The sequence below is a fragment of the Pelophylax lessonae genome, assembly GCF_965119305.1.
Source record: "Pelophylax lessonae genome assembly, chromosome: 8".
Taxonomy (NCBI): Eukaryota; Metazoa; Chordata; class Amphibia; order Anura; family Ranidae; genus Pelophylax; species Pelophylax lessonae.
Genome location: NC_138775.1, coordinates 300,506,026 through 300,526,588, shown reverse-complemented (window position 1 = coordinate 300,526,588; position 20,563 = coordinate 300,506,026). Strand labels below are relative to the sequence as shown.

Sequence of the window (20,563 nt, the reverse complement as noted above, 5' to 3'; positions counted from 1 at the left end):
GGGGTGCGGGGGATACATGGCACACAGATCGGGGGGTGCGGGGGGTACATGGCACACAGATCTGGGGGTGAGGTGGGTACATTGTACACAGATCGGGGGGTGTGGGGGGTACATTGTACACAGATCTGGGGGTGAGGGGGGTACATTGTACACAGATCTGGGGGTGCGGGGTGTACATTGTACACAGATCGGGGGGTGTGGGGGGTACATTGTACACAGATCTGGGGGTGAGGGGGGTACATTGTACACAGATCTGGGGGTGCGGGGGGGTACGTTGTACACAGATCGGGGGGTGTGGGGGGTACATTGTACACAGATCTGGGGGTGAGGGGGGTACATTGTACACAGATCTGGGGGTGCGGGGGGTACATTGTACACAGATCGGGGGGGGTGGGGGGTACATGGCACACAGATCGGGGGGTGTGGGGTTTACATTGTACACAGATCGGGAGGGTGTGGGGGGGTACATTGAACACAGATCGGGGGGTGTGGGGGGGTACATTGTACAGTTTCTTCCTGACTTCCTGTTCCGGTGACACCCATTGAAGGAATAGCAGGTCAGGAAAACACACAGACATTTCTTTGTTCGGTGTCCCCATTGGAGAAGGTAAATGATTTCCTGTCCTGACAGGAAGTGAGGGGGAATCTCAGAGACGAGACACCTGGCAGGCTCCTCCCCGTCCCATTAAAACTACCATAAAATGTTGTGTCTGGATTTCGACTTTATATCTGACAGGTTCTCTTTATATTCCTGGACTGACCCCCTATACCGTCCAATCAGGAGAGCCCATCCCAGCCTGCAGATGCTATGGGAGAAAGCTCTGCCCTCCCACATATACAGGCCCCCGGGGACCCCTCAATGGCACCCAATTGGCACCTGTGCAGAGCGGAGCGCCCCCTGCCTGGGGAAATGAGAAGAACGACCTTTGACCTGACACACACAGGCCCCCGGGGGCCCCTCAATGACACCCAAGTGGCACCTGTGCAGAGCGGAGTGCCCCCTGCCTAAGGGAAATGAGAAGAACGACCTTTGCCCTGACACACAGCCGCCTAATCTCATTACTGGATTACAAGTTAATCAGAAGCCGCTTTATCTCACCTGCTCGGCATTAGCGGCCAGAAACAACTGTTTGTTCCAATTAATCCGCCTAATTTACAACCCCGAATGACCCGCAGGGGGCGGCAGCTGCTGCATAACACAGGAGAGGCTCCCGTTTCCTGCACCCCATCTGAGGACCCAGGGGGGGGGGGGGGGGGGGGAAGGGGGGTTGGGCACCCTCTCCCCCCCTGCATTGCTCGATACAATGGACAGAGTAGGTGACCCCCGATGTAAAGGACAGAGTAGGTGACCCCGGCATTGATCGGTATAATGGATAAAGTAGGTGACCCCGGCATTGATCAGTACAATGGACAGAGTAGGTGACCACGGCATTGCTCGGTACAATGGACAGAGTAGGTGACCCCGGCATTGATCGGTATAATGGACAGAGTAGGGGACCCCGGCATTGATCGGTGTAATGGACAGAGTAGGTGACCCCGGCATTGATCGGTATAATGGACAGAGTAGGTGACCCCGGCATTCCTTTGTATAATGGACAGAGTAGGGGACCCCGGCATTGATCGGTACAATGGACAGAGTAGGTGACCCCGGCATTCCTTTGTATAATGGACAGAGTAGGTGACCCCAGCATTGATCGGTACAATGGACAGAGTAGGTGACCCCGGCATTCCTTTGTATAATGGACAGAGTAGGTGACCCCGGCATTGCTTTGTATAATGGACAGAGTAGGTGACCCCGGCATTGCTTTGTATAATGGACAGAGTAGGTGACCCCGGCATTGCTCGGTATAATGGACAGAGTAGGTGACCCCCGGCATTGATCGGTGTAATGGACAGAGTAGGTGACCCCCGGCATTGATCGGTATAATGGACAGAGTAGGTGACCCCCGGCATTGATCGGTATAATGGACAGAGTAGGTGACCCCGGCATTGATCGGTGTAATGGACAGAGTAGGTGACCCCGGCATTGATCGGTATAATGGACAGAGTAGGTGACCCCGGCATTGATCTGTATAATGGACAGAGTAGGGGACCCCGGCATTGATCGGTATAATGGACAGAGTAGGTGACCCCGGCATTGATCGGTATAATGGACAGAGTAGGTGACCCCGGCATTGATCGGTATAATGGACAGAGTAGGTGACCCCGGCATTGATCGGTACAATGGACAGAGTAGGTGACCCCTGCATTGATCGGTATAATGGACAGAGTAGGTGACCCCGGCATTGCTCGGTATAATGGACAGAGTAGGTGACCCCGGCATTGATCGGTATAATGGACAGAGTAGGTGACCCCGGCATTGCTTTGTATAATGGACAGAGTAGGTGACCCCGGCATTGATCGGTATAATGGACAGAGTAGGTGACCCCGGCATTGCTTTGTATAATGGACAGAGTAGGTGACCCCGGCATTGCTTTGTATAATGGACAGAGTAGGTGACCCCGGCATTGATCGGTATAATGGACAGAGTAGGTGACCCCAGCATTGATCGGTATAATGGACAGAGTAGGTGACCCCGGCATTGATCAGTATAATGGACAGAGTAGGTGACCCCTGCATTGATCGGTGTAATGGACAGAGTAGGTGACCCCGGCATTGATCGGTATAATGGACAGAGTAGGTGACCCCGGCATTGATCGGTACAATGGACAGAGTAGGTGACCCCGGCATTGATCAGTATAATGGACAGAGTAGGTGACCCCTGCATTGATCGGTATAATGGACAGAGTAGGTGACCCCTGCATTGATCGGTATAATGGACAGAGTAGGTGACCCCGGCATTGCTCGGTATAATGGACAGAGTAGGTGACCCCGGCATTGCTTTGTATAATGGACAGAGTAGGTGACCCCGGCATTGATCGGTATAATGGACAGAGTAGGGGACCCCGGCATTGATCAGTATAATGGACAGAGTAGGTGACCCCGGCATTGCTTTGTATAATGGACAGAGTAGGTGACCCCGGTATTGATCGGTATAATGGACAGAGTAGGTGACCCCGGCATTGATCGGTACAATGGACAGAGTAGGTGACCCCAGCATTGCTCGGTATAATGGACAGAGTAGGTGACCCCAGCATTGATCGGTACAATGGACAGAGTAGGTGACCCCGGCATTGCTTTGTATAATGGACAGAGTAGGTGACCCCGGTATTGATCGGTATAATGGACAGAGTAGGTGACCCCAGCATTGATCGGTATAATGGACAGAGTAGGTGACCCCGGCATTGATCGGTACAATGGACAGAGTAGGTGACCCCGGCATTGATCGGTGTAATGGACAGAGTAGGTGACCCCGGCATTGATCGGTATAATGGACAGAGTAGGTGACCCCGGCATTGATCGGTATAATGGACAGAGTAGGGGACCCCGGCATTGATCGGTATAATGGATAGAGTAGGTGACCACGGCATTGCTCGGTATAATGGACAGAGTAGGTGACCCCGGCATTGATCGGTACAATGGACAGAGTAGGTGACCCCGGCATTGATCGGTATAATGGACAGAGTAGGTGACCCCGGCATTGATCAGTATAATGGACAGAGTAGGTGACCCCTGCATTGATCGGTATAATGGACAGAGTAGGTGACCCCTGCATTGATCGGTATAATGGACAGAGTAGGTGACCCCGGCATTGCTCGGTATAATGGACAGAGTAGGTGACCCCGGCATTGCTTTGTATAATGGACAGAGTAGGTGACCCCGGCATTGATCGGTATAATGGACAGAGTAGGTGACCCCGGCATTGATCAGTATAATGGACAGAGTAGGTGACCCCTGCATTGATCGGTATAATGGACAGAGTAGGTGACCCCTGCATTGATCGGTATAATGGACAGAGTAGGTGACCCCGGCATTGCTCGGTATAATGGACAGAGTAGGTGACCCCGGCATTGCTTTGTATAATGGACAGAGTAGGTGACCCCGGTATTGATCGGTATAATGGACAGAGTAGGTGACCCCGGCATTGATCGGTACAATGGACAGAGTAGGTGACCCCAGCATTGCTCGGTATAATGGACAGAGTAGGTGACCCCAGCATTGATCGGTACAATGGACAGAGTAGGTGACCCCGGCATTGCTTTGTATAATGGACAGAGTAGGTGACCCCGGTATTGATCGGTATAATGGACAGAGTAGGTGACCCCAGCATTGATCGGTATAATGGACAGAGTAGGTGACCCCGGCATTGATCGGTACAATGGACAGAGTAGGTGACCCCGGCATTGATCGGTGTAATGGACAGAGTAGGTGACCCCGGCATTGATCGGTATAATGGACAGAGTAGGTGACCCCGGCATTGATCGGTATAATGGACAGAGTAGGGGACCCCGGCATTGATCGGTATAATGGATAGAGTAGGTGACCACGGCATTGCTCGGTACAATGGACAGAGTAGGTGACCCCGGCATTGCTTTGTATAATGGACAGAGTAGGTGACCCCGGTATTGATCGGTATAATGGACAGAGTAGGTGACCCCGGCATTGCTTTGTATAATGGACAGAGTAGGTGACCCCGGCATTGATCGGTACAATGGACAGAGTAGGTGACCCCGGCATTGCTCGGTTTAATGGACAGAGTAGGTGACCCCAGCATTGCTCGGTGTAATGGACAGAGTAGGTGACCCCCGGCATTGATCGGTACAATGGACAGAGTAGGTGACCCCGGCATTGATCGGTATAATGGACAGAGTAGGTGACCCCGGCATTGATCAGTATAATGGACAGAGTAGGTGACCCCGGCATTGATCGGTATAATGGACAGAGTAGGTGACCCCAGCATTGATCGGTATAATGGACAGAGTAGGTGACCCCGGCATTGATCGGTATAATGGACAGAGTAGGTGACCCCGGCATTGATCAGTATAATGGACAGAGTAGGTGACCCCGGCATTGATCGGTATAATGGACAGAGTAGGTGACCCCGGCATTGCTCGGTATAATGGACAAAGTAGGTGACCCCAGCATTGATCGGTATAATGGACAGAGTAGGTGACCCCAGCATTGTTCGGTATAATGGACAGAGTAGGTGACCCCGACATTGCTCGGTATAATGGACAGAGTAGGTGACCCCGGCATTGATCAGTATAATGGACAGAGTAGGTGACCCCGGCATTGATCGGTATAATGGACAGAGTAGGTGACCCCGGCATTGATCGGTATAATGGACAGAGTAGGTGACTCCAGCATTGCTCGGTACAATGGACAGAGTAGGTGACCCCGGCATTGCTCGGTATAATGGACAGAGTAGGTGACCCCGGCATTGATCGGTACAATGGACAGAGTAGGTGACCCCGGCATTGATCAGTATAATGGACAGAGTAGGTGACCCCGGCATTGCTCGGTATAATGGACAGAGCAGGTGACCCCGGCATTGCTCGGTATAATGGACAGAGTAGGTGACCCCAGCATTGATCGGTATAATGGACAGAGTAGGTGACCCCGGCATTGCTCGGTATAATGGACAGAGTAGGTGACCCCGGCATTGATCGGTATAATGGACAGAGTAGGTGACCCCGGCATTGCTCGGTATAATGGACAGACTTGGTGACCCCAGCATTGCTCGGTATAATGGACAGAGTAGGTGACCCCGGCATTGCTCGGTATAATGGACAGAGTAGGTGACCCCGGAATTGCTCGGTATAATGGACAGACTTGGTGACCCCAGCATTGATCGGTATAATGGACAGAGTAGGTGACCCCGGCATTGATCGGTATAATGGACAGAGTAGGTGACCCCGGCATTGCTCGGTATAATGGACAGACTTGGTGACCCCATCATTGATCGGTATAATGGACAGAGTAGGTGACCCCGGCATTGATCGGTATAATGGACAGAGTAGGTGACCCCGGCATTGATCGGTATAATGGACAGAGTAGGTGACCCCGGCATTGCTCGGTATAATGGACAGACTTGGTAACATTAAGCCTTCATCAGACAAACATTTCCCTCTGGCTTCTGTACTGTCGGTCATACAGAGACCGGTCCTCCCCGCAGACCATCGACCGATCGCTGCATGCCGGCACACGGCAAAACCGGAGCAATTCTAACAGAAATCTCCACACTGATGACATACAATTGTGACCAAAAATATCGGCACCTCTGCATTTCTGTCACATAACACCCCACTTCACCCAGAACATTGATGTAATTACAAATGTTTCGGCATTCTCCTGTTTATTTCTTGTGTTTGTATCGGTAGGACACCAAAATCTGACACATTCCACGCAAAACTCCAAAAATGGACAAAATTATTGGCACCCTCAATGTAATATTTGGTAGCACACGCTGGAATAAATAACTGATATTGATGGCTTCCTGTAACCATCAATGAGTTTCTTCCACCTCTGCTGGAATTTTGGACTGCTCTTCTGTCACCAACTGCTCCCGGTCTATCAGATTGGAAGAGCTCCTTCTCCTATCCCTCCACAGGAGCTCTATGGGATTTAGATCTGGACTCATTGCTGGCCAGTTCAGTACTCTCCAGCCATTTCGGGGTGCTTTGGGCCATTGTCCTGCTGTAAGACCCATGACCTCTGACAGAGACGCAACTTTATGACACTGGGCCTTACATTGTACCCCAGATTTTCACTTCTTTTCAGATTTCATAATGCCATACAAATAGTGAAGACATCCAGGGCCTGAAGGGGCAAAGCAACCCCAAAACTTCAGTGAACCTCCACCACCCTACCGGGAACTCCGCCCGCCCCCCCCCCCCCCCCCAGGCCAATTTTCAGCTTTCAACACTGTCACACTTTGAATTGCAATTGCACGGTCATGCAACACTGTAACCAAACTAAAATTTTATCATTTTTTTGAGACAAATAGAGCTTTCTTTTGGTTTTATTTATTCACCACTGGGGGGCTTTCTAAACAAATGAAAAAAGCCCAAAAATTGTGTAATTACATTTTTCTTCTTTATAATGGGCGCTGATGAGGCTGCGCTGATGTGCGAGGATGAGGCTGCGCTCGTGTGCGAGGATGAGGCTGCGCTCGTGTGCGAGGAGGAGGCTGCGCTCGTGTGCGAGGAGGAGGCTGCGCTCGTGTGCGAGGAGGAGGCTGCGCTCGTGTGCGAGGATGAGGCTGCGCTCGTGTGCGAGGATGAGGCTGCGCTCGTGTGCGAGGATGAGGCTGCGCTGATGTGCGAGGATGAGGCTGCGCTGATGTGCGAGGATGAGGCTGCGCTGATGTGGGAGGATGAGGCTGCGCTGATGTGGGAGGATGAGGCTGCGCTGATGTGGGAGGATGAGGCTGCGCTAATGTGGGAGGATGAGGCTGCGCTAATGTGCGAGGATGAGGCTGCGCTGATGTGCGAGGATGAGGCTGCGCTGATGTGCGAGGATGAGGCTGCGCTGATGTGCGAGGATGAGGCTGCGCTGATGTGCGAGGATGAGGCTGCGCTGATGTGCGAGGATGAGGCTGCGCTGATGTGCGAGGATGAGGCTGCGCTGATGTGCGAGGATGAGGCTGCGCTGATGTGGGAGGATGAGGCTGCGCTGATGTGGGAGGATGAGGCTGCGCTGATGTGGGAGGATGAGGCTGCGCTGATGTGTGAGGATTAGGCTGCGCTGATGTGTGAGGATTAGGTTGCGCTGATGTGCGAGGATGAGGCTGCGCTGATGTGTGAGGATTAGGTTGCGCTTATGTGCGATGATGAGGCTGCGCTGATGTGCGAGGATGAGGCTGCGCTAATGTGCGAGGATGAGGCTGCGCTGATGTGGGAGGATGAGGCTGCGCTGATGTGGGAGGATGAGGCTGCGCTGATGTGGGAGGATGAGGCTGCGCTGATGTGGGAGGATGAGGCTGCGCTAATGTGCGAGGATGAGGCTGCGCTGATGTGCGAGGATGAGGCTGCGCTGATGTGGGAGGATGAGGCTGCGCTGATGTGGGAGGATGAGGCTGCGCTGATGTGGGAGGATGAGGCTGCGCTGATGTGGGAGGATGAGGCTGCGCTGATGTGGGAGGATGAGGCTGCGCTGATGTGCGAGGATGAGGCTGCGCTGATGTGTGAGGATTAGGTTGCGCTTATGTGCGATGATGAGGCTGCGCTGATGTGCGATGATGAGGCTGCGCTGATGTGTGAGGATGAGGCTGCGCTGATGTGTGAGGATGAGGCTGCGCTAATGTGCGAGGATGAGGCTGCGCTAATGTGCGAGGATGAGGCTGCGCTGATGTGGGAGGATGAGGCTGCGCTGATGTGGGAGGATGAGGCTGCGCTGATGTGGGAGGATGAGGCTGCGCTGATGTGGGAGGATGAGGCTGCGCTGATGTGTGAGGATTAGGTTGCGCTGATGTGCGAGGATGAGGCTGCGCTGATGTGCGAGGATTAGGTTGCGCTGATGTGCGAGGATGAGGCTGCGCTAATGTGCGAGGATGAGGCTGCGCTGATGTGCGAGGATGAGGCTGCGCTAATGTGCGAGGATGAGGCTGCGCTGATGTGGGAGGATGAGGCTGCGCTGATGTGGGAGGATGAGGCTGCGCTGATGTGGGAGGATGAGGCTGCGCTAATGTGCGAGGATGAGGCTGCGCTGATGTGCGAGGATGAGGCTGCGCTGATGTGCGAGGATGAGGCTGCGCTGATGTGCGAGGATGAGGCTGCGCTGATGTGCGAGGATGAGGCTGCGCTGATGTGCGAGGATGAGGCTGCGCTGATGTGGGAGGATGAGGCTGCGCTGATGTGGGAGGATGAGGCTGCGCTGATGTGGGAGGATGAGACTGCGCTGATGTGCGAGGATGAGGCTGCGCTGATGTGTGAGGATTAGGTTGCGCTTATGTGCGATGATGAGGCTGCGCTGATGTGCGATGATGAGGCTGCGCTGATGTGTGAGGATGAGGCTGCGCTGATGTGTGAGGATGAGGCTGCGCTGATGTGGGAGGATGAGGCTGCGTTGATGTGGGAGGATGAGGCTGCGCTGATGTGGGAGGATGAGGCTGCGCTGATGTGGGAGGATGAGGCTGCGCTGATGTGGGAGGATGAGGCTGCGCTGATGTGGGAGGATTAGGTTGCGCTGATGTGCGAGGATGAGGCTGCGCTGATGTGTGAGGATTAGGTTGCGCTTATGTGCGATGATGAGGCTGCGCTGATGTGCGATGATGAGGCTGCGCTGATGTGTGAGGATGAGGCTGCGCTGATGTGGGAGGATGAGGCTGCGCTGATGTGGGAGGATGAGGCTGCGCTGATGTGGGAGGATGAGGCTGCGCTGATGTGGGAGGATGAGGCTGCGCTGATGTGGGAGGATGAGGCTGCGCTGATGTGGGAGGATTAGGTTGCGCTGATGTGCGAGGATGAGGCTGCGCTGATGTGTGAGGATTAGGTTGCGCTTATGTGCGATGATGAGGCTGCGCTGATGTGCGATGATGAGGCTGCGCTGATGTGTGAGGATGAGGCTGCGCTGATTGGACACAGATGATCATATGGTAAAGAGCTGCCATGATTGGCTCTTTACCCCTATTTGTGATCAGCTGTGTCCGAAGCACACAGATCACTGCTGATGCGTTCCACATGGGGCACGCAGGAAGCACGAGCACGTCATACGACGACCTCCCGGCAAAGTGAGACCACGCTGTAGCCATCATTCATCTGTAGCGCGGTCGTGAAGCGGTTAAACACCATTTCTTTTTCTGAAAACAGAATAACCAGCTTTACCAAAAATATGTAATTTTGTTATGTCTGTCCGCAGCGCGTCTCTCACAAGGATGTTGGCTTCCTCAGGTAGGTTTTGGCAAATTTTTTGATGAATTTTTCTCTTTAGTCCACGTTTCGGTAGATCAGCTCCAGTGCCAAGGGGTGTACGCCTCCGTCCCGGCAGATCAGCTCCAGTGCCACGGGGTGTACGCCTCCGTCCCAGCAGATCAGCTCCAGTGCCACGGGGTGTACGCCTCCATCCCAGCAGATCAGCTCCAGTGCCACGGGGTGTACGCCTCCGTCCCGGCAGATCAGCTCCAGTGCCACGGGGTGTACGCCTCCGTCCCGGCAGATCAGCTCCAGTGCCACGGGGTGTACGCCTCCGTCCCGGCAGATCAGCTCCAGTGCCACGGGGTGTACGCCTCCGTCCCGGCAGATCAGCTCCAGTGCCACGGGGTGTACGCTTCCGTCCCGGCAGATCAGCTCCAGTGCCACGGGGTGTATGCTTCCGTCCCGGCAGTTCAGCTCCAGTGCCACGGGGTGTACGCCTCCGTCCCGGCAGATCAGCTCCAGTGCCACGGGGTGTACGCCTCTGTCCCAGCAGATCAGCTCCAGTGCCACGGGGTGTATGCTTCCGTCCCGGCAGTTCAGCTCCAGTGCCACGGGGTGTACGCCTCCGTCCCGGCAGATCAGCTCCAGTGCCACGGGGTGTACGCCTCCGTCCCGGCAGATCAGCTCCAGTGCCACGGGGTGTACGCCTCCGTCCCGGCAGATCAGCTCCAGTGCCACGGGGTGTACGCCTCCGTCCCGGCAGATCAGCTCCAGTGCCACGGGGTGTACGCTTCCGTCCCGGCAGATCAGCTCCAGTGCCACGGGGTGTACGCCTCCGTCCCGGCAGATCAGCTCCAGTGCCACGGGGTGTACGCCTCCGTCCCAGCAGATCAGCTCCAGTGCCACGGGGTGTACGCCTCCGTCCCGGCAGATCAGCTCCAGTGCCACGGGGTGTACGCCTCCATCCTCCTGACATCTGACAGAGACCCAACTTGTTGCAGCTCCTAGCCCCTCCTTCCTGTTGAGTGCCCTCACAACCAGCAGCTTACTATGGGGGCACCCAAGCCGAGGCTCCCCGTGTCCATTCAGAAACGAGGCTGCGGCCAGGTCCCGCCCCCTCTCTCTCCTGATTGGCTCAATTCGATTGACTAACAGCAGCTGCAGCGAATGGTGCCACGCTGCCTTCTACACCAAGATCAGGAGGGAGAGTCTCAGACAGATGACACACTCCTGAAAACTTGATGGAGAGGGGGCTCAGGTAAGTATGGGGGGGGGGGGCTGCTACACACAGAAGGCTTTTTATCTTAGTTCATAGAGTGCGCCGTCTGCATTTACAACTACTTTAGAATCTCTGGAGATGAACTTGTAACCCCTGAGATTGCCCGTGCTTTTCCACCATTTTTCTCCTCCAATCCTCAGACGTCTTCGTTGCTCCTCCTCTTCTCTATGTGTCGTATGGCACACACAGACACCCCCCCCCCCCCCGATCCCTCCATATAGAGTACCTGTCACTGCTATTACTGTCACATTCCCCCCGATCCCTCCATAAAGAGTACCTGTCACACCTATTACTGTCACATTCCCCCCGATCCCTCCATAAAGAGTACCTGTCACTGCTATTACTGTCACATTCCCCCCCCCGATCCCTCCATAAAGAGTACCTGTCACTCCTATTACTGTCACATTCCCCCCGATCCCTCCATAAAGAGTACCTGTCACTCCTATTACTGTCACATTCCCCCCGATCCCTCCATAAAGAGTACCTGTCACTGCCTATTACTGTCACATTCCCCCCGATCCCTCCATAAAGAGTACCTGTCACACCTATTACTGTCACATTCCCCCCGATCCCTCCATAAAGAGTACCTCTCACTGCTATTACTGTCACATTCCCCCCCCCCCCCCCCGATCCCTCCATAAAGAGTACCTGTCACACCTATTACTGTCACATTCCCCCCGATCCCTCCATAAAGAGTACCTGTCACTGCTATTACTGTCACATTCCCCCCCCCCCCGATCCCTCCATAAAGAGGACCTGTCACTGCCTATTACTGTCACATCCCCCCGATCCCTCCATAAAGAGTACCTGTCACTGCTATTACTGTCACATTCCCCCCGATCCCTCCATAAAGAGTACCTGTCACCCCTATTACTGTCACATTCCCCCCGATCCCTCCATAAAGAGTACCTGTCACTCCTATTACTGTCACATTCCCCCGATCCCTCCATAAAGAGTACCTGTCACTCCTATTACTGTCACATTCCTCCTGATTCCTCCATAAAGAGTACCTGTCACTCCTATTACTGTCACATTCCTCCCGATCCCTCCATAAAGAGTACCTGTCACTCCTATTACTGTCACATTCCTCCCGATCCCTCCATAAAGAGTACCTGTCACTCCTATTACTGTCACATTCCTCCTGATTCCTCCATAAAGAGTACCTGTCACTCCTATTACTGTCACATTCCTCCCGATTCCTCCATAAAGAGTACCTGTCACTCCTATTACTGTCACATTCCTCCCGATCCCTCCATAAAGAGTACCTGTCACTCCTATTACTGTCACATTCCTCCCCGATCCCTCCATAAAGAGTACCTGTCACTGCCTATTACTATCACATTCCCCCCGGTCCCTCCATAAAGAGTACCTGTCACTCCAAATACTGTCACATTCCTCCCCGATCCCTCCATAAAGAGTACCTGTCACAGCCTATTACTGTCACATTCCTCCCGATCCCTCCATAAAGAGTATCTGTCACTCCTATTACTGTCACATTCCTCCCGATCCCTCCATAAAGAGTATCTGTCACTCCTATTACTGTCACATTCCCCCCCCCCCCGATCCCTCCGTAAAGAGTACTTGTCACTGCCTATTACTGTCACATTCCTCCTGATCCCTCCATAAAGAGTACCTGTCACTGCCTATTACTGTCACATTCCCCCCCCTGATCCCTCCATAAAGAGTACCTGTCACTGCATATTACTGTCACATTCCTCCTGATCCCTCCATAAAGAGTACCTGTCACTGCCTATTACTGTCACATTCCCCCCGATCCCTCCATAAAGAGTACCTGTCACTGCATATTACTGTCACATTCCTCCTGATCCCTCCATAAAGAGTACCTGTCACTGCCTATTACTGTCACATTCCCCCTGATCCCTACATAAAGAGTACCTGTCACTGCCTATTACTGTCACATTCCCCCCGATCCCTCCATAAAGAGTACCTGTCACTGCTATTACTGTCACATTCCCCCCCCGATCCCTCCATAAAGAGTACCTGTCACTCCTATTACTGTCACATTCCTCCCGATCCCTCCATAAAGAGTACCTGTCACTCCTATTACTGTCACATTCCCCCCGATCCCTCCATAAAGAGTACCTGTCACTCCTATTACTGTCACATTCCCCCGATCCCTCCATAAAGAGTACCTGTCACTCCTATTACTGTCACATTCCACCCGATCCCTCCATAAAGAGTACCTGTCACTGCTATTACTGTCACATTCCCCCCGATCCCTCCATAAAGAGTACCTGTCACTTCTATTACTGTCACATTCCCCCCGATCCCTCCATAAAGAGTACCTGTCACTGCCTATTACTGTCACATTCCCCCCCGATCCCTCCATAAAGAGTACCTGTCACTGCCTATTACTGTCACATTCCCCCCGATCCCTCCATAAAGAGTACCTGTCACTGCTATTACTGTCACATTCCCCCCGATCCCTCCATAAAGAGTACCTGTCACTCCTATTACTGTCACATTCCCCCCGATCCCTCCATAAAGAGTACCTGTCACTTCTATTACTGTCACATTCCCCCCGATCCCTCCATAAAGAGTACCTGTCACTGCCTATTACTGTCACAAGGGATGTTTATATTTCATGTGACAGCAATAAAAGTGAAAAAAAAATTAAAGCAATAATAAAAATAAAAACAAATAAATGAATATTTAAAAAGAAAAAAGTTAGTGACCCCCCCCCCCCCCCCGGTGCACAGAGGCGAATGCACGCGTAGGTCCTGCACGTACGCAAGCAGCAATCGTCCCACACGCGTGCGGTATCACCGTGAATGTCAGATCATGGGCAGTAATTCTAGCAGCAGACGATCTCCGTAAATATAAAGTGGTGACCTGTAAAAGCTTTTAAAGGGTTCCCTACGGATAGTAAAACTCACGCCACTTGTCGCTGTTGAGCGGGTGTGCGCAAATTTTAGCCATTTTTTTGCAGCTGACGCATGTATTTACAAATATGTGCAAATAAACCCCTTGTTTTTAGTGCATATTGTTTGACGGGATAACTCGATTGGTCGCTGGCTGGTTGGTAAGTTGTGACTGGAAACTCCTTGGCTTTTCTGCCCTGCGTTTGCCCTTCCAGCGCTCCTTACTGTTAGGACCAGTTATAGGTGGGGGAAGGGACCATTTTTTGTATTTTTTTGGAAAGCATGACATGTTTGGTATCTAGCTACTTGGCGTTACATCTTTTATAATTTACGAAAAAAACTGGGTTATGCGTTGCATTTTTTTTTGCATTTAAATTTTTTTTAAAAAGTATTTTTTCCCAAAATTTGTATTTGAGAAGCCTCTGCGCAAATATCGTGCGACAAAAAAAAGGCAAAACCCGCCAATTTATTCTCCAGGGCCTCTGCTTTAAAAAAAATATATATAATGTTTGGGGATTCCAGCAAAAAAAAAAAAAAAGATTTTCACATAAAAAGTAACAGAAAATTCGGGGTCTTCAAGGCGTTAATGAGAAATGACAAATTAGCGTCACAAACTTCGGAAAGCAATTATTTCTCACAGCATTGAGAAGGTGCCAATAATTTTGTCCATTTTCGGAGTTTTGCCTGGAATGGGTCAGATTTTGGGGTCAAATTTTGGTGTCATACCGATACAAAGAAATAAACATGAGAATGTGGAAACATTTGTAATTGTAACAATTTCCTGGGGGTGCGTCATGTGGGGGTGCGTCATGTGGGGGTGCGTCATGTGAGGGTGCGTCATGTGGGGGTGCGTCATGTGAGGGTGCGTCATGTGGGGGTGCGTCATGTGGGGGTGCGTCATGTGGGGGTGCGTCATGTGGGGGTGCGTCATGTGGGGGTGCGTCATGTGGGGGTGCGTCATGTGAGGGTGCGTCATGTGAGGGTGCGTCATGTGAGGGTGCGTCGTGTGGGGGTGCGTCGTGTGGGGGTGCGTCGTGTGAGGGTGCGTCATGTGAGGGTGCGTCATGTGGGGGTGCGTCATGTGGGGGTGCGTCATGTGAGGGTGCGTCATGTGGGGGTGCGTCATGTGGGGGTGCGTCATGTGGGGGTGCGTCATGTGGGGGTGCGTCATGTGGGGGTGCGTCATGTGGGGGTGCGTCATGTGAGGGTGCGTCATGTGAGGGTGCGTCATGTGAGGGTGCGTCGTGTGGGGGTGCGTCGTGTGGGGGTGCGTCGTGTGAGGGTGCGTCATGTGAGGGTGCGTCATGTGGGGGTGCGTCATGTGGGGGTGCGTCATGTGAGGGTGCGTCGTGTGGGGGTGCGTCGTGTGGGGGTGCGTCGTGTGAGGGTGCGTCGTGTGGGGGTGCGTCGTGTGGGGGTGCGTCGTGTGAGGGTGCGTCATGTGGGGGTGCGTCATGTGGGGGTGCGTCATGTGGGGGTGCGTCATGTGGGGGTGCGTCATGTGAGGGTGCGTCATGTGGGGGCGCGTCATGTGGGGGCGCGTCGTGTGGGGGCGCGTCGTGTGGGGGCGCGTCGTGTGGGGGCGCGTCGTGTGGGGGCGCGTCGTGTGGGGGTGCGTCGTGTGGGGGTGCGTCGTGTGGGGGTGCGTCATGTGGGGGTGCCGATATTTTTGGCCATGACTGTAGACATCCAAAATACAATCCTAGATCCTTCCAATCACCACCAGAGCCAGGCCAGGGATGTTGTAAAGATATTTCTTCTCCAATCATTGTCCTGTGTATGGACAGTATAGAACGATCGGCATTATAGAACGATCGGAAGACAAAACACTCCACACAGCAGTCTGAGAATAAGAAGAAATTCACTTACAAGCTTCCTCTTCTGGGGAGACTCAGTTCCTTCTGGAAGAAAAAGACAAGACAGAGTCAGTGCTCGCCGGTGAGAGACCAGAGAGAAAACTCACAAGACAAACCGCTCCTCCATCCCCTCCCTGATACAATTACCGATACAACCAGTAGATGGCGCCATCCACAACTGAGATTCGCTGGTCGCAGTCTGGACCAAAAGATAAGAAAACGGCAAAACAAAACAGAGGACACAAATCCCAGAGGATGGGAGGAGCTTATTAGGGGAGATGAGCTGAGGCCTCTGATTGGACAGGCTGCACGTCTACCCAGAAATACAACACACACTTCAATTTAAAGTGCCAGAGCACCCAAAACTAATAATTCAGTTACATGTCAAATATCCCGAATTCCTAAATGTATTATAGACCCCAAATACAGCACAGGGATGGTGGGAACCCCTCATAATGGGCACAGCGGGGTGTACAGACCCGGGAACTCAGCACAGGGATGGTGGGAACCCCTCATAATGGGCACAGCGGGTGTACAGACCCGGGAACTCAGCACAGGGATGGTGGGAACCCCTCATAATGGGCACAGCGGGGGTACAGACCCAGGAACTCAGCACAGGGATGGTGGGAACCCCTCATAATGGGCACAGCGGGTGTACAGACCCAGGAACTCCGCACAGGGATGGGGGGAACCCCTCATAATGGGCACAGCGGGTGTACAGACCCGGGAACTCAGCACAGGGATGGTGGGAACCCCTCATAATGGGCACAGCGGGGGTACAGACCCGGGAACTCAGCACAGGGATGGTGGGAACCCCTCATAATGGGCACAGCGGGTGTACAGACCCGGGAACTCAGCACAGGGATGGGGGGAACCCCTCATAATGGGCACAGCGGGTGTACAGACCCGGGAACTCAGCACAGGGATGGTGGGAACCCCTCATAATGGGCACAGCGGGTGTACAGACCCGGGAACTCAGCACAGGGATGGGGGGAACCCCTCATAATGGGCACAGCGGGTGTACAGACCCGGGAACTCAGCACAGGGATGGTGGGAACCCCTCATAATGGGCACAGCGGGTGTACAGACCCGGGAACTCAGCACAGGGATGGGGGGAACCCCTCATAATGGGCACAGCGGGTGTACAGACCGAGGAACTCAGCACAGGGATGGTGGGAACCCCTCATAATGGGCACAGCAGGTGTACAGACCCAGGAACTCAGCACAGGGATGGGGGGAACCCCTCATAATGGGCACAGCGGGTGTACAGACCCAGGAACTCAGCACAGGGATGGTGGGAACCCCTCATAATGGGCACAGCAGGTGTACAGACCCAGGAACTCAGCACAGGGATGGGGGGAACCCCTCATAATGGGCACAGCAGGTGTACAGACCCAGGAACTCAGCACAGGGATGGGGGGAACCCCTCATAATGGGCACAGCGGGTGTACAGACCCAGGAACTCAGCACAGGGATGGGGGGAACCCCTCATAATGGGCACAGCAGGTGTACAGACCCGGGAACTCAGCACAGGGATGGGGGGAACCCCTCATAATGGGCACAGCAGGTGTACAGACCCGGGAACTCAGCACAGGGATGGGGGGAACCCCTCATAATGGGCACAGCAGGTGTACAGACCCAGGAACTCAGCACAGGGATGGGGGGAACCCCTCATAATGGGCACAGCGGGGGTACAGACCCAGGAACTCAGCACAGGGATGGTGGGAACCCCTCATAATGGGCACAGCGGGGGTACAGACCCAGGAACTCAGCACAGGGATGGTGGGAACCCCTCATAATGGGCACAGCAGGTGTACAGACCCGGGAACCCAGCACAGGGATGGTGGGAACCCCTCATAATGGGAACGCAGTTCATAAATCTCACCACTAGAGGCCCTCATTATGGCTCACTACCCATTTCTATACAAATAGAACACAGAGAGATAAATGTCCCATGAGCACACAATGCTCCCCCCACACATGTACACAGACACCAATACCCCCCCCCCCCCACACACACACACACACACGTACACAGACTCCAGCTTCTTGTATGGAGAGGAGTGTGGAAGGTTTGGTGAGGAGGACACGGTGTCTGACCTGTAGGTGTCGGTCCCCGGGCTCCCATGTCTGCTTTGGCCGCTGCCTCTGCACACAGTGCCAGGGGAGGAGGGGGAGGAAATCTCAGATTAGTGTTCAGGTCACCGCTATAATCCCATCAACACATTGGCACTGATTATCATGGGCGCTCCTCATGGCCGGGATCCAGTAGATCCTCCATGTCTGTGGATTGCCCAGCAGATGGAGATTCCTGGTTTGTGCGTCCGGAACCAGCTGTACGCTGAATAGAACTCCGGACCTGCCGGACTTCAGAGCCACTGTGCCTGCATGGAGGTCCATTACAGGGCCCCGGATAGCAATGGGCAGACTGAGCTCAGGAGAGGGGGGACACCGGGGCCCAGACTGAGCTCAGGAGAGGGGGACACCGGGGACCAGACTGAGCTCAGGAGAGGGGGACACCGGAGACCAGACTGAGCTCAGGAGAGGGGGACACCGGAGACCAGACTGAGCTCAGGAGAGGGGGACACCGGGGACCAGACTGAGCTCAGGAGAGGGGGACACCGGAGACCAGACTGAGCTCAGGAGAGGGGGACACCGGAGACCAGACTGAGCTCAGGAGAGGGGGACACCGGAGACCAGACTGAGCTCAGGAGAGGGGGACACCGGGGACCAGACTGAGCTCAGGAAAGGGGGGGGGGACACCGGGGACCAGACTGAGCTCAGGAGAGGGGGACACCGGGGACCAGACTGAGCTCAGGAGAGGGGGGACACCGGGGACCAGACTGAGCTCAGGAAAGGGGGGACACCGGGGACCAGACTGAGCTCAGGAAAGGGGGGACACCGGGGACCAGACTGAGCTCAGGAGAGGGGGGGGACACCGGGGACCAGACTGAGCTCAGAAGAGGGGGGACACCGGGGACCAGACTGAGCTCAGGAGAGGGGGGGACACCGGGGACCAGACTGAGCTCAGGAGAGGGGGGACACCGGGGACCAGACTGAGCTCAGGAGAGGGGGACCAGACTGAGCTCAGGAGAGGGGGACACCGGGGACCAGACTAAGCTCAGGAGAGGGGGGACACCGGGGACCAGACTAAGCTCAGGAGAGGGGGGACACCGGGGACCAGACTGAGCTCAGGAGAGGGGGGACACCGGGGACCAGACTGATCTCAGGAGAGGGGGACCAGACTGAGCTCAGGAGAGGGGGACCAGACTGAGCTCAGGAGAGGGGGACCAGACTGAGCTCAGGAGAGGGGGACCAGACTGAGCTCAGGAGAGGGGGACCAGACTGAGCTCAGGAGAGGGGGACCAGACTGAGCTCAGGAGAGGGGGACCAGACTGAGCTCAGGAGAGGGGGACCAGACTGAGCTCAGGAGAGGGGGACCAGACTGAGCTCAGGAGAGGGGGACCAGACTGAGCTCAGGAGAGGGGGACCAGACTGAGCTCAGGAGAGGGGGACCAGACTGAGCTCAGGAGAGGGGGACACCGGGGACCAGACTGAGCTCAGGAGAGGGGGACACCGGGGACCAGACTGAGCTCAGGAGAGGGGCGACACTGGGGACCAGACTGAGCTCAGGAGAGGGGCGACACCGGGGACCAGACTGAGCTCAGGAGAGGGGGACACCGGGGACCAGACTGAGCTCAGGAGAGGGGCGACACCGGGGACCAGACTGAGCTCAGGAGAGGGGCGACACCGGGGACCAGACTGAGCTCAGGAGAGGGGGGACACCGGGGACCACACTGAGCTCAGGAGAAGGGGACACCGGGGACCAGACTGATCTCAGGAGAAGGGGGACACCGGGGACCAGACTGATCTCAGGAGAGGGGGGACACCGGGGACCACACTGAGCTCAGGAGAAGGGGACACCGGGGACCAGACTGATCTCAGGAGAAGGGGGACACCGGGGACCAGACTGATCTCAGGAGAGGGGGACACCGGGGACCAGACTGAGCTCAGGAGAGGGGCGACACCGGGGACCAGACTGAGCTCAGGAGAGGGGCGACACCGGGGACCAGACTGAGCTCAGGAGAGGGGGGACACCGGGGACCACACTGAGCTCAGGAGAAGGGGACACCGGGGACCAGACTGATCTCAGGAGAAGGGGGACACCGGGGACCAGACTGATCTCAGGAGAGGGGGGACACCGGGGACCACACTGAGCTCAGGAGAAGGGGACACCGGGGACCAGACTGATCTCAGGAGAAGGGGGACACCGGGGACCAGACTGATCTCAGGAGAGGGGGGACACCGGGGACCAGACTGAGCTCAGGAGAGGGGGGGACACCGGGGACCAGACTGAGCTCAGGAGAGGGGGGACACCGGGGACCAGACTGAGCTCAGAAGAGGGGGGACACCGGGGACCAGACTGAGCTCAGGAGAGGGGGGACACCGGGGACCAGACTGAGCTCAGGAGAGGGGGGACACCGGGGACCAGACTGAGCTCAAGAGAGGGGGACACTGGGGACCAGACTGAGCTCTGGAGAGGGGGGACACCGGGGACCAGACTGAGCTCAGAAGAGGGGGGACACCGGGGACCAGACTGAGCTCAGGAGAGGGGGGACACCGGGGACCAGACTGAGCTCAGGAGAGGGGGGACACCGGGGACCAGACTGAGCTCAAGAGAGGGGGACACTGGGGACCAGACTGAGCTCTGGAGAGGGGGACACCGGGGACCAGACTGAGCTCAGGAGAGGGGGACACCGGGGACCAGACTGAGCTCAGGAGAGGGGGACACCAGGGACCAGACTGAGCTCA

The 20,563-nt window shown here is 55.1% G+C and overlaps 1 protein-coding gene across 1 annotated transcript in view; it reads right to left on the bottom strand.

The window, feature by feature from the left end:
* Positions 1 to 20,563, bottom strand: part of LOC309561681 (microtubule-associated serine/threonine-protein kinase 2-like) — a gene marked incomplete at its 3' end in the record, with an annotated part of 123,737 nt that overhangs the window by 4,852 nt on the left and 98,322 nt on the right. The window contains exon 4 of the mRNA XM_082265669.1: positions 15,765 to 15,796. Within this exon, the coding sequence (XP_082121795.1) occupies positions 15,765 to 15,796 (32 nt within the window). The remainder of the gene's footprint in view (positions 1 to 15,764; positions 15,797 to 20,563) is intronic.